Consider the following 16081-nt stretch of genomic DNA (forward strand, 5'->3'; position numbering starts at 1 on the left):
TATATATATATATATATATATATATATATATGCATGTTTGTATATATTATGTGTTTGTATGTGTGTATATGTATGCATTGGTATGTGTGTGTGTATATATATATATATATGTACATGTATGTATGTATATATTATGTGCTTGTTTGTGTGTGTGTATATATCATAATAATCAGAAATTCATATTTGACTAACATGATGCAACACACACCTACACTAACCTCAATAAAATACACACACACACACACATACGCACACGCCACTTGAAAAGACTCTTTTGATTCAAAACCAGTTCCACCCTTCCTATCAAAAGACAGACAAAAAGTTAAATAAAATCACACAGTATATATATATATATATATACACACACACACACACACACACATACATACCGGTTTACTTGCTTACTTTTAGGCACGCACACGCATATTTAATCAATTAATAATGTGTTACACACAGAGTTTTGAATAGTATGTAATGTAAGTTATACCTTTTTAAATAAGCATACAATTTGGGTCTTGCTGTGAAAAGCTGTTATAGTACAGGCTTTCATCTCTCTCTCTGGACAAAAAAAAGCAGGATCGATTTGACTAGTTTCTTGTCTTCTGGGACCTTCATCAGAGAAAGTATACCCGTCTTGTGTCCACAAAGAGATCAATAGCTAATAGCAACAAAGTTGGTCACAGATCAGCTGGTCTGCCTAATTTGCATAGCAGTGCAAATGCTGTTTACAACAGTCATAATTAATTAATTAATTAATGCACTTGACTGCTTATTTCAGATAATTTAATGATAATGAACTTATTGAATGCAGTGCTCAGGTGCACTGCAAATTTCTAATGTAATGTATTCTTCTGTCTTCTTCTTCTGTGCCCTTTCAAAGCCTGGCAGCATGGTGGCTGTTGTTATATTTAGTCAGTGCTCTAGTGATTCTACCAGCTCTCATAATGGTTATTACTATTTATTTTGTGAAGCATGTGACTACAAATTTTGGTGGATGGTTATAATTAGTTCTGGTAAAAACAAAACTTATTCTGTCCGTTTCAAAACTCTTCTAACCCCTTAGACCTACAGCTTCCTAATCTGGGTCTTGTCCCATCTTAAAATTTCTATATCCGCTGACCCACCAAAACGGTCCTTAATTCTGTATTTGATAGCATAAAAGATGTACAGGCATTTTTGATGCAACCCAATTTCGGTAGTGCTTATTCAGGACAAATAGCTTTTAGTTAAAGCTTGTAGGAGACCTAACTTAGCATGTAAGACCTGGTATGAATTTTTGAGACCTTTTTGGGGGGGAAATGTGCATCCTACATACATCAATTATGGCGTATATCTCACATTATCATCATCATCATCACCATCATCCATGAGTGTGTATATATTTGTTTATCTATACACATATTAATCAATCAGTGGACAATCAAAATTGAACTGTATGCATATATTATACATGTATGCAAACACACACCATACACACACACACACACACACACACACACACACACACATACATGCACATACAAATACATTTATCTAAAACAGCTGTATGGGTTGTAGATAACATTTCTTTTTAAACACCGAAAGTACTTCATATAATGAAAGTTTATCTCATTAAAAAAAATTTGGATGGTTTTTAGTTGCTATAACATACACACCAAAATTGTCTAAGCATTTTTCCAGGTCTTACAGCTATTCATGAAGTCAGTACATACACACATTAATCATATATATTTTTATCCTGTGTGTTTGTATGTGTGTATGTGATATATATATATATATATATATATATATATGGGAGAATATACAAAAAATAACAACAGACGAGGACAGGTGGTGTAAATAACAAAAGTATATATTAGTATGACGCTCGGGAATACGGAAAGTCTTTGACGTTTCGAGCTACGCTCTTCAACAGAAAGAATACGGAGACAAGGAGAAAAACACGGAGAAAAAAAATTGATTGATATATATATATATATATATATATATATATATATATAGTCAAAGGGATAATCTATGCATACTATCTATATTTTGTGTAAAATAGATATGCTGGTCTATCAAGCACAAGGTCATAACATTAGATAACTCAGTTAAGTGATGATGTACTGAATAATGTATACAAAAAAGATTCTCAATCAATGGGAATTTGCCTCTTAGCTTCAGAAAGAAAGCTAGCCTGTTTGTAGCCAATTGCTAGCAAATTTTCAAAGAAAAAGGTAGATAATTTAACGGAATTTAGAATTCATTGTACAGGAAAATGAATAAGATTAATACCAGCTGAATACTGGGGTTGTTGTAATCAACTAGCTACACACACTAAAATAATAATAATAATAAAATAAAATTTTAAAAAATCAGGCCTTGTACCTATAATAGAAAGAATTATTAGTATGAATTTATTGAGGGGTTTTGAAGCCATCGTTAAGATGTGGGCAAAGAAATATGTTGAAAATCACACCAATTAAGACACGAGGAATTATAAATCTATTGAATACTTCATCTTAAATAACTATTTCAAGTTTCATTGCACCAAATTTTGGGCTGGATTTCTTCTTGCCTCCCACGTCATTGCTTAAGTTTAATTGAATGTTTATAAAAACAAAATTAACATATGTGTGTATAATGAATGTTAATGCATATATATATATATATATATATATATATATATATATATATATATATATATATAGAGAGAGAGAGAGAGAGAGAGAGAGAGAGATGAGAGTGTATGCATGAATTTACATTGTGTGTGTGTGTGTGTGTATGTATATATATGTGTGTATGTATATATATATGAGTGTATGTATATATATGTATATACATGTCTGTGTGTATTATATGTGTATATGTGTGTGTGTGTGTATTTATATATATATATATATGAATATGTGTGTGTGTATATATATATATGTGTGTATGTATGTATGTATATGTATGTATGTATATATATGTATATATGTATGTATGTATATATATGTATATATGTATGTGTATGTATATATATGTATGTGTATGTATATATGTGTATATATATGTGTGTGTGTGTGTAGTATAATTGTTGCTTGATATAAAACTATAACCTCCTTATATGAGAAGCATGTTGAGTCTGGCGTGTGTGTGTGTGTGTGTGTGTGTGTGTGTGTGTGTTAGGCAGCATTACAAACCCATATCTAAAGGTTTCCTGTAGCCAGCCTTGTCTCAGTGACTCTAATTAGCAGTGGGTTGTAAAGAACAGCAGATAACAGCCACAGGTTTTCAATGAATGGCACATGACGTCATCAGCTGGGTCACATGATCCATGACGTCAAGAGTCTTTCTGCAAGGGTCTTCCTTTTAAAGTTCACAAGAAGGAAATTGGATAAATTGGTTAACGTGCCAGTGGCAGCATCAGATTGATATTAATTCAGAATATTTATTTGCTGATTCATTTTGCTTTTATTATCTCTGTTGTTTAGTGCTAAGTCTGCTGTGATTGAGCAAATTTACAATGTAAGACATTCCTCTCGTAACAGTCTTATCTTTTTTTGGCTATGTAAAACTACGTTATCGAATGTATCCTTCTCATTGCTCTTTGAGATGGTAGAGAATGATTTGGTTTCTATTTCTAGCTACTTCAGTGAGCCTCTTGTTTTTCCCTCCCTCCCACGTTTTGGGTTTTGTTTATAATTACAGGTGATTGTCTGATTCTTCCAGATTATTATTAATAGATACAGGGTAGAATGGAATGAGAAATGATGATGTGGTGTCTTGTTGTTCTTGACCAATAGGAATAACTAGCACTTGAGGTCATGTGACTGGCCATGTGACCAGCCAGCTTAGGACATCTGGTACCACTCTAAGTTTTTAGTTGTTTATCTGCCACCTGCTCCAACCCTAAGATGAATGAAATTATCCAAGCAAGGGTTTGCTAATCCTGATTTCTAGGCACACCCACATACACACACAAGAATGGTCAGTGTCAGAAAAAGTGCCTAGTGGTATTTGTTGTGAGTCTTTACATTTTGAGTTCAAATCCTGCCAAGGTCGACTTGGTATTTTCATCCTTTTTTTTTTTTTGTTAAAATAATTACCAGTTGAGTAGTGGTCTCAGGTAATGTAGCTGGCTTAGCCCCCCCCCCCCCCACTAAAATTCTGGCCTTGTGACAAAATTTGAAGCTATTATTATTATTATTATTATTATTATTATTATAGTAAGATGTGATTTCCCAGAGATTTGATACTGCACTTTTCAGTAGGTCAAGTGGCTACATAAAGGATGGTCATGGCCGGAACATTCTTTGATCATATATCTTTTTGCTCAGGGCTGACCTGGAACTAAAGTATGACAACATCACTCACACACACACACACACACACACACACACACACACACACACACATTGTATACGAAACACTTACAAAGACCACAAAACAAAAATAATAATAATGATGGGAGTCTCTTATATATTTTCATCTTTTATTCTTTGCTTGTTTCAGTCATTAGACTGCGGCTATGCTGGAGCACCACTTTGAAGAACTTTTTTTCAATCTCTTTTGCTGAACCGTTATGTTATGGGGTTGTAAACACACCAGCACTGGTTGTCAAGCAGTGGTGGGGGGAACAAACAAAGACACACACACACACACACACACACACACACATATATATATATGACGGGCTTCTTTCAGTTTCTGTCTACCAAATTCACCCACAAGGCTTTGGTCAGCCTGAGGCTATAGTAGAAAACACTTGCCCATGGTGCCCTGCAGTGGGACTGAACCTGCGCCTATTTGTACAAGTTGTAATAACGAAGTCAAACCAAATAGTGATATTTTGAAATTGATATATATGTGTATATGTATATGTGTGTATATATATATATATATATATATATATATATATATATATATATATAAGTATATAATTAAAATTGCAGGCACTAGAGTGCCAACGCCTACACGCTAGAAGTAGATGTCAAATGTCTATAAGCCATTCTAAATACGTTTTCTCTTTTATTACAACACAAGGCCAAATGCGAGGTAATGGGCAAGATTTACAAAAATTTCGGATAACCCTATTTGTAACTTTTCTTGTCCATTACCTCACATTCAGCCTTGTGTAGTAATAAAATAGAGAACATATTTAGAGTGATTTGTAGGCATTTGACATCTACTTCTAGCATATAGGCGTTGGCACTCTGGCACCCTTAATTATAATTATATTTTTATAATTATATACTTAAAAATTAATTTGACTGATAAGGCAGTTTTTATATATGCTAGCCACTGATTTAATCATTTTAATGATTATATCCTTAATTTATAAATATATATATATATATATATATATGTTTTTTCAATCATTGGATTGTGGCCATGCTGGGGAACTGCCTTTAATAGTTTAGTTGACCACATTAACTCCAGTGCTTTTTTCTTTTATTTAAACCTGGTACTTAATTATATCGGTCTCTTTTACTGAACTGCCAAGTTACAGGGATGTAAACAAACCAAGATCATTTGTCAAGAGTGGTGGGGGATGAAAACTCCTGCACACACATATACACATATATGATGGGCTTCTTTCAGTTTCTGTCTATCAAATCCAGGCTCCAATTGTCAGTTTTGGCATGGTTCCTACAGTTGGATACCCTTCCTAATGCCAACCACTTTACAGGCTGTACTGGGTGCTTTTTAAGTGGCACCAGTCCAGGTGCCTTTTACACTTTGAGAAAGCATTATTCAAAGATTCCAATCTTTGCCCCTACCCTATATCCCACGCCATCATCCAAAACCATCCACTTTGACTATAACCTCCCAGCATGTTTTCTTACACCAGTCTCTCATCTTGTAGCTGCTTCAGCTTTTATTTCTTTTTCCTTTCTTTCCTCTTTTTTTTTTCCTTCTTTTAATTCCTTTATCCTCTTCTTCCTCTCTTTTTCCCACACTTCTCACTTTCTCTGTAAACTATTTATTCAGCCTGTTACCCAGGCTTAAATTACTCGCTTCGGAAACACCATGATGGATTGAAACAGTTATAAATTGTAGCTAGTCATTAAAAATAAACTAATCTGTTTGGCTCTACAAATTATTGCATTGAGTACTTTAATTAGTATGTAAAATACTTGTTTATATATATATGTGTGTGTATATGTATGCAATAATGAGGTAGTGAGTTCAATTCTCAGACCAGGCTGTGTTGTGTTCTTGAGCAAGACTCTTTATTTCATGTTGGTCCAGTTCAGTCAGCTGTAGAAATGAGCTGTGACATCACTGGTGCCAAACTGTATCGGCCTTTGCCTTTCCCTTGGATAACATCGATGGTGTGGAGAGGGAAGGCCGGTAGGCATGAGTGACCACTGGTCTTCCATAAACGACCTTGCCCGGACTTGTACCTCGGAGGGTAACGTTCTAGGTGTATACTCTTTACCCTCTTTATATGTATATACGTATGTGTATATGCATATTTATATTATATTAGGATACATATATAATAAGCATTTGTAGGCAGACTGAGTTTCATGATGAAAACATATAAACCAGTGCTTCTATGCTTTATTCAAGTGTGTGTGTGTGTGTGTGATGGTTTCCTCCTTCATATGAACAAGGTTTTGGTTGAGTAAACCACAGCAGCACTAAATATATATATTATATTCATAAAAATGAGAGATATTTCCATGTATTTGTGTGTGAAGGTGTGAAATACTGTTAGTAAATAAAATGTTAGTGATATTTACCAGGATTTTAAACTATCACTTTCAGCTATGGTCTGACCGTAAACTGCTGGTAAGTTCCAAGGGAAGGTGTTGTTGTGGCACCAATGAATGGTGAAAAGAGGTGGTAATATTATTCCTGTGTGAGGTGCAGTGAGAGCTTGTTGAGAGAGAAAGGAAGTGTACTGTAAAGGTGATATGAAACGGATCAGCAGTGTTTAAAGTTAGGAAGATGAATCTGGAATGAAGTGGCTGACCAGAGTCATAGTGATTTAGTGAAAGTCGATAGAAGAGAGAGTGGAAGGAAGATTTTAAGTGGTTAGAGATGGCAATGGTTGTGAACTTAACCCTTTTGTTACCATTTTTCTGTTGAAACACACTGCCTTTGTGTCAATTAATTTTAAAATTGATAAAGAATTTAGTAAAATAACTGCCCTTTAAGCTGATGTTTGGAACGTTTAGTTACATGAAAGGTTTTGATTTGGGTCACTTTAACCCTTCAGCATTTAAACCAGTTGTATTTGGCCTAAATAGCCTAAGTGTTTTATGTTCATACTGGCCAGATCTGGCCTCTTACACCTACCCTACTATGTTATTACAAATTACGATGAAAGTAAACAAAGTTTGTTTTAGAAGCGTTGAGATGTATTGAAAGATACAGAAATAAATTTTTTTAATTCTCAAACACGTGATAATGCTAAGTTATCCATACAATGCAGAAAAATAGGTTACCGGCCAGCCATGAGACTCGAACACACATCCCTGTGATTACGCGTCAAGTGCTTTACCATTAAGCTAAACTCTCCCGTAACGAATTCTTCTGTAATGGATAATTTATCCTGATCACGCTATATATTAGCATTATCGCACGTTTGAGAATAAAAAAATTTTATTTCTCTATCGTTATTACAAATATAAACAAGCAAATCATCAAAATCTTGAAGCTACAAGATGTTGCATGATTAATTTTAAAAAAACAATGGTTTTGATGCAGGAACTACTCCTGAAATGAAAGGGAGATAAACCAAGAAGTGTATATCATAGAACTAAGGGAAGTCTCAGAAAGGTTGCTATCAAAAGTGTTAGGCTTTTAGCATTCAGATTCCTTTGACAAATGTAAGAAGAAAAAAAAGGGAGTAAAGACCCCCCTTTGGTCATGAATGACTCTGGGATTGCACCTAGAAAGTTCCCCTCCGAGGCACAAGTCTGGGCAAGGTTGTTTTATGGAAAACCAGCAGTCGCCCATGCATACCAGTCTCCCCTCTCCACGCCACTGATGTTATCCAAGAGAAAGGGAAAGACAAAGGGGCCAATACAGCTTGGCACCAGTGACGTCACAACTTGTTTCTACAGCTGAGTGAACTGGAGCAACATGAAATAAAGTGTCTTGCTCAAGAACACAGCACAGCCCAGTCTGGGAATTGAACTCACTACGTCATGATTTTGAACCCAACACTCTTACCACTGAGCCAGCATATTGCTTATTTATTCACATTGTTTTGAATTAATCACACATTATTTTGTAGCTTCAAAATTTCAAATGGCATGTTCATATGATTTTAGAATGACATTGTAGGGCAGGTGTGAAAGGTTTGATCTGGTCAGTTTTAACATAAATCAGGTAGAATAATAGGGCCATATATGGCCAGTTTAAATGGTAAAGGGTCAAAGAAGGAGTTGTGTGAGAAATAGAGCCAGGGGCTATCGGGTGGTAAAATAAAGGGTTAATAAGACTTTTTGGCAGTTCGGGGTGGGAGGTATTAAACAGTGGTGCAAAATAAAGGAACTGGAAAGTTTCTCTAAAAAAAATGTATGTAGTTGAGAGAGGTGGGTGGGGGTTGTATGTCCAAAGACAAAACACAGGCAATAGGTTTCTTTCATATTTGGTTTATATATTTATTCATTTACATGTATGTATATTTGACTCTTTGCAATGTGCCTTCACTTATTTGTGTGTGTGTGCAATTTTATATAATTTTCTGTCTGTTGAAAAATGATATATACAAACATACAAAATGTATAGTGTACATTTCGCTTCTTTTGTGTGTGAGTGAGTGTTTTGGTAATTATATTTTCATTTTTCAGCAGCGAAATCATTTTTTCCCTCAACCTTATATTGAATGTATATGTGTATATATATATATATATATATATATATATAATTTATCTATATAATATATATGTATGTATCTATTTGTATATATACATGTATGCATATATGTATCTATTTGTATATATATATATATATTAATTTATATACATACATACATATATATATATATTAATTTATATACATACATACATATATATATATATTCATTTATATACATACATACATAAGCATGCAAATTTACATGGCATACATAAAATACATAAAACTATGGTATTTCAAGTCCGACAGCTGTTTCGCAGGGGCTGGGGATTATGTAATAGTTGTAATGTAATGTCCAGAATTGACAGATGGAGCATGCAAAAAGTCAAGAATGTGCAACTAGTGGAGGAAGTGTATAAACTTTACCGTTTTCTGTAATTTATGTACGCCCAGTAAATTTACTTTCTAAATATATAAACACCTCTGCTTATACATGAGTTTTCATCCTCTGAATATCTTCAGTTCTCATTTTTCTCTATATATACCCCTATATATATTTACATGTGTATATGTATGTATGTACATTTTATATATTAATCCCAAGTGTGTTTATCTGCATCTTTATTTTTATGCATGTATGTGTATATGTATGTATGAATGTATATATACATATATATATATATATATATATATATAGATGGCCCTGCTCAGTATGTAGAAAAGGAGTAGGTAGTAACTCTATAAGATGTACCCGGTGCAAGCTATGGACACATAAGAGGTGCAGCAACATCAAAGGCAGGTTAACTAGGAAGTTAGTTTTTGTTTGTGGCAGATGTTCAGGTGCAATAAAGACTGTAAACAAACAGGAAACAACTTCTATCTCATTCCAGGGTGAAAAACTAGAGGTAGTCGATAGCTTCCGCTATCTGGGCGACCAAGTTAGTAGTGGGGGTGGGTGCGCTGAAAGTGTAGCTGCTAGAATAAGAATAGCCTGGGCAAAGTTTAGAGAGCTCTTACCCCTGCTGGCGACAAAGGGACTCTCACTCAGAGTAAAAGGCAGACTGTATGACGCATGCGTACGAACAGCCATGCTACATGGCAGTGAAACATGGGCTGTAACTGCTGAGGACATACGTAAGCTCGCAAGGAATGAAGCCAGTATGCTCTGTTGGATGTGTAATGTCAATGTGAATACCCGTCAGAGTGTAAGTATCTTGAGAGAAAAGCTGAACATTAGAAGCATCAGTTGTGGTGTGCAAGAGAGACGATTGCGCTGGTATGGACATGTGGTGAGAATGGATGAGGATAGCTGCGTGAAAAAGTGCCACACTCTAACAGTTGAGGGAACCCGTGGAAGAGGTAGGCCCAGGAACACCTGGGCTGAGGTGGTGAGGCAAGACCTTCGCACATTGGGCCTCACCGAGGCGATGACTACGGACCGAGACCTTTGGAAATGGGCTGTGCGTGAGAAGACCCGGCAAGCCAAGTAAGATCGTTGCCAGTGCCCCTGGACTGGCTCTTGTGCGGGTGGCACATGAGATGCACCATTTTGAGCGTGGCCGTTGCCAGTACCGCCTGACTGGCTCCCGTAGGATTTTTGAGTGAGATCGTTGCCAGTGCCCCTTGACTGGCTTGTGCGGGTGGCACATAAAAGACACCATTTCGAGCGTGGTCGTTTTCGTGCGGGTGACACGTAAAAGCACCCACTACACTCTCTGAGTGGTTGGCGTTAGGAAGGGCATCCAGCTGTAGAAACTCTGCCAAATTAGATTGGAGCCTGGTGTTGCCATCCGGTTTCACCAGTCCTCAGTCAAATCATCCAACCCATGCTAGCATGGAAAGCGGACGTTAAACGATGATGATGATGATGATATATATATATATATATATACGTATCTATATATATGTATGTGTGTGTGTACATATATACATATATGTGTGTGTGTGTTTGTGTGCGTGTGTATATGTGTGTGAGTGCATGTGTATATATGTGTGTGTGTGTGTATGCAAATGTAGGTATATATGTACATGTATAGTGTGTGTGTGTATGTATATTTGTATACCAGTTTTTCACTGGTTTCAGTTGCCGGATGTTGTCTTTGGTTTCCCTTCAGCCCTATTCAGCCCGGTCCTTATTCCCATTTGGTACTTCTTCTACAAGACCCCCATCACAAGTGTGAAAAATATGAATTTATCTGGAATATTGATTAATAAAATATCACCAACAGAAATCTAAAAAAAACACTAAAAATTGAGATCTTCTTACATGTATCAACATCTTCGTCACCTAATATATATATTTTAAGTTTTGTTTATTACTTACACACTTATAAAATTCATAGTTTTATTTTAATGATGCCCTTTACACAATGAAGTACTTGGCCCTGACCTAGAGATTTTTATTTAACCATTAGATAATATCTCAATTTTTTTTTTTTTATTTAACCATTAAATAATATCTCAATGTGGAGGCGCAATGGCCCAGTGGTTAGGGCAGCCAACTCGCGGTTTCGATTCCCAGACCGGGCGTTGTGAGTGTTTATTGAGCGAAAATACCTAAAGCTCCACGAGGTTCCGGCAGGGGATGGTGGCGAACCCTGCTGTACTCTTTCACCACAACTTTCTCTCTCTCTTTCTTCCTGTTTCTGTTGTGCCTGTAATTCAAAGGGTCAGCCTTGTCACACTGTGTCACGCTGAATCTCCCCGAGAACTACGTTAAGGGTACACGTGTCTGTGGAGTTCTCAGCCACTTGCACGTTAATTTCATGAGCAGGCTATTCCGTTGATTGGATCAACTGGAACCCTCGACGTCGTAAGCGACGGAGTGCCAACAAAACAACAAATATCTCAATACTCACATTTTGTCTGTTGACTTTTTGCTTTCAGCTTTAATCATTCAAATTCTTCTGTGAAGCTCTTGTAATCTAAAAGAGAAGTTGTTGCAAAGTTCTCAGTATTCCAGCTTCTGTCATAGCTTTTTATTTTATTTTACTTTATTTTTTTTATCTCATACAATAAGTAAAAGCAAAACCCATTACATCATTTACTCCAATTCGTTTTTGTCCCCCACTGAAGATGGTTTGGACATAAGTCAGCATTGATTCTGTCTACGGTTGGAAACACATATTTAAACCACAAACCGGAAAGTGTCCCAATTTTTAGTGTTATTCAGCACTTCTCTGAGCAGTATTTTATATATCAGTATTCCAGATACTACTCTGTGTGTGTGTGTGTGTGTGTGGATATAGATATTTATATAACATCCATAGAGATCTTTGTCAAAGCCCCTTACATGAAGAAACACTGTCTTAAAATATTTTATTTCAAACACAATCCATATTTATATTTATACAAGTTCATTCATAATCAAATTTTCTTAACGAAATTCATCAGTAAATATTAATTAATTAATTCATATTGGATTTCAAGATGCCATTTTTTTCTCAACAGTAGTAATTGTATTTTTGGTTTTTAATCCAAAAGCCCTCTGTTTCTTTGCAATTGTAAATATTCAATTTATTCACTGTTTGTTTATCTTATTACTATTATTATTATTGTTATTATTATTTAACATAGCCTGTTTCTGTACCCATTATATCAAACTTCTAATATGAATGCTCATTTATATATATATGCACACACACACACACACACTTTCTCTCTCACTCTCAAATACATTATATATATATGTATATATACAGGGTGTCCACGAAGTCTGGGTACATGGGGATTAACACATACTTTAAGAAATTATTATTTCTTATATTTAATTGTTTATGTTATGATTTCATTTACTCCATGTAGCCAGACTTTGTGGACACCCTGTAGTTTTCAATACCCCTTAGTACATGTGTGTATGTCTGCATATTTATATACATCTATGTCTATATGCATATGTACCTGTCTGGAATGTATATATATAGGATGTACTACTAATATATTTTACCTTGTGTATTTATTTCATGTTTTCAGTATACTGTGTGTATGTGTATATGTACATACAAACATGTACACCTTGTTCTTGTTTATATACGTTCGAGATGTTATTTGAATATGAAATGTATTTTTTATAAGACGGTATCCTAGTTTATTATGATGTAATGTTGTTTGGAACATCCTCTTCATCACTTACCTGACATTTCTCACTGACATCTTACACACACACACACACACATCATTAACACATATGCACAGTAATACACACACATACACATATGCTCACACACACACACACACACACAATTATGTGTGAATGCATGTTAAAAATTCCAATGCAAACATCTATATATGTTTGTTTATTTTCACTGATTTGCACCCCAATGGTAAAACACTTTAATTAATTTTAATGAATCTCCACTGGCATCCACAATGAGTATGTAGGTGGCTGAGTATACCACAGTCACTTATATCCTTAACATAATTGTCAGACAAAACCAGCTCATGACAGCAGTGTTTGATAAGTTAGGCTCTTTGAATGGCTGGTATATCAAATCCATCCTATGTCCTTTGCAGTTTCTGTCTACCTGGCTTCTTTCACAAGGAACGGGTTGACTTGAGGCTATAGGAAAAGGAACTTGCCCAAGATGCCACAAAGTGGGATTGAATCCAGGACCTCTTGGTTATGAAGCGAATTTCTTAACCACTTGGCCACATCTGCTGAAATACACACACACACTCAATAATACATAGACCGTCAAATTCACATGCATTGACATGCATATCTGTGAAGCATTTACGCACCCCACACATAAATCAAAACATGTGCATGTCTACGCATGCACACACATCATTACTGCTACCTCCACCACCAACAACAACAACACCACTGTCCCACCACCACCAAATACCAAACATCCGAACTAAAGAAAACCAACAACAATCTTAAAATCAAAAATGTGTTTATGCAAAACTATCTGCTTCTAGATTTCAGATGCTGCAATGGTAACTATACTAAATCTGCTATCACTGCATGTTTGCTTATGCATTAGTTTATAAGATGGTCTGTTTCCTGTTTCTTACCCAAAATACTTGTTGGCCCATATTTTTGCCAGGCATTTTATTTGTTTTTTTTTTTTGTTTTTTATTATTGTTATAATAGTTTTTTTGTGTGTTTTTTTTGCTGTAACATGTTCGAACATATTTTTTTTTTAAATTGATTTGATAATCCTGTTTATTTGTTTTGTGTGTGTGTGTGTGTATATATATATATATATATATATATATATATATATGTATACATATATAAAATATATATACACACACACCACATACATATGCAATATACACAGACACACACACACACACATACACACGTGTGTGTATGTATAAATTCATAATGCATTTCATAGTGTAAGATATACCTATACTTTTTTAATACATGTACAATTTCAGCCTCACTGTGGAGAGTAAACAAATTACTTACTCTGCAGGGTTATATATCTTGCTATCTTTATTATTATTATTATTATTATTATTATTATTGTTATTATTATTATTATCGGTAGAGATGGACTATATGTAATCTGAACCTTTCCCCCCCCCCTTATTTATTAATTTTTTTTTTACGGAATCCCACGTTTTAGGCTATGGAGATTCCGATTCTGAAAAAATAATTTCGAAAAATTTCAACCCCCCACCCCCACCCCACCAAGCAGGCTATTTACATGCTAGAAATAACAGCCAAATCTCACAAAACTAGTGTTAGGTTTAGGGTTAGGGTTAGGGTCAGGGTTAGGGTCAGGGTTACGGTTAGGGTTACGGTTAGGGTTAGGGTTTGAGTTAGGGTTAGGTTTACCCTGTGGATCTATATAAAAACCGGGGGGGGGAAATCGAAATTTTGAAATTGAGATTTTTGAAAATCTTTTTTCAGAATCGGAATCTCCATAGCCTAAAACGTGGGATTCCATAAAAAAATAAATAAAACAAGGGGGGAAAGGTTCAGATTACATATAGTCCATCTGGACCTTATGATCATCATTGTGTTGTAGTTGTTGATGTTTTTTTTCTTTGTGTTCTTGTTCCGTGTAGTTGTAGTACTGCTACAGTTTATTTCATATATATTGTAAAAATATGTGTGTGTGTGTGTATTATACTTGTTGTTTGTTTTTAAAATAGTTTAGAAAATGTTGGGGGCATCTGTTTTGTGGGAAGGTTTTATTGTTATTGTTGTTAATATGCATATGTACTATTGATAATTCTTTTTTTTTCCTCACCCTTAGATACATACATACATACACACACACACACACACACACACACACGCATACTCATGTATGTATATATATCATCACCTTACTCTGGTGTATTTGAAATTTGAAATGTTTCCAATAAACAGAACCATCAATTCCACCATTGCCAGACACAGACCTTTTTTTTTTTTTTGATTTGTCACCACTGTCACTGCCACCATCATCACCATAATCACCATCACTATGCGATTGTCATCACCATCATCATCATATTAAAGCAAGTACATGCTTACAACAAAAAAAAAATCAAACCAGAAGCAAGATTTATGTATTTTTTAATATATTTATGTATTTTTTTAATTGTTTTAATTGATTGCCCCCTTTCCCAAGACCTAGCCCCATCTCCCTTCCACATTTCCCTAGACCTGCCCTTTTCTTCTTTATCTTTTTGATCATTTCCAAAATACAAATACTTTTTTTTTTATTGTTGATATATGTTGTATAATAATAATAATGGTAATAATAAACCAGCTAAAATGATTTGGTGTTTTCTTTCAGCGATCATATTGCAATTATATTGTGCGTTGTTGACTATTTAGTATCACCAACGTTATCGTCTTTATCATCATCATCATCATCATCATCTTTCTAGTCCTTACTATTGTTAGTATGGCCGAGTTGGCACCACAGTACTTCACCCAGTTTCACTTGTTTTAGTCATTCAAAAAACAAGTTATTTTTCACATCTCCTGTTAGTGTGTGCTTTAGCTTGTTTCTCTTGTTTTAACTTTTCTATTGTTGTTGGGTCGTCTTTGTATCTTGATTTCAGACATCTTAAACATTCAGTTCTGCTTCTTTTTTTTTTTGTTTTGTTTTGCTGTAATCAGGGTTTTTCTTGTAGTTCATTTCTACATGTTTTCTGGATGGCAAGTCTTAAACATTTTTGGTTTAAACTAGGCTTTAATTGGTCAGTGGTCAAACTAAAAGGTGTTTTCTGAGGATGTAATCATTTTCTTTCTAGCAGGACTCCAAATTCTGTTGTGGTTGTTCAATTGTTATTTAGGCATGGTATCATCTTCAAATAGTTATTGAATTCTTTGGTGGTTGTA

The 16081-nt window shown here is 35.0% G+C and overlaps 1 protein-coding gene across 2 annotated transcripts in view; it reads left to right on the forward strand.

Moving 5' to 3' along the window:
- The window catches only part of LOC106883016 (sushi domain-containing protein 2), a 105754-nt gene that overhangs the window by 29738 nt on the left and 59935 nt on the right, over positions 1 to 16081 (forward strand). The window contains exon 3 of one of the 2 annotated variants that reach the window (XM_089358978.1): positions 13708 to 13725. The exons of the other annotated variant lie outside the window; for it this stretch is intronic. Coding sequence (XP_089215104.1) covers positions 13708 to 13725 — 18 coding nt within the window. The remainder of the gene's footprint in view (positions 1 to 13707; positions 13726 to 16081) is intronic. 2 annotated transcript variants of the gene reach the window in all.

Source organism: Octopus bimaculoides, chromosome 10 (assembly GCF_046866305.1).
Source record: "Octopus bimaculoides isolate indiv1 chromosome 10, ASM4686630v1, whole genome shotgun sequence".
Classification (NCBI taxonomy): domain Eukaryota; kingdom Metazoa; phylum Mollusca; class Cephalopoda; order Octopoda; family Octopodidae; genus Octopus; species Octopus bimaculoides.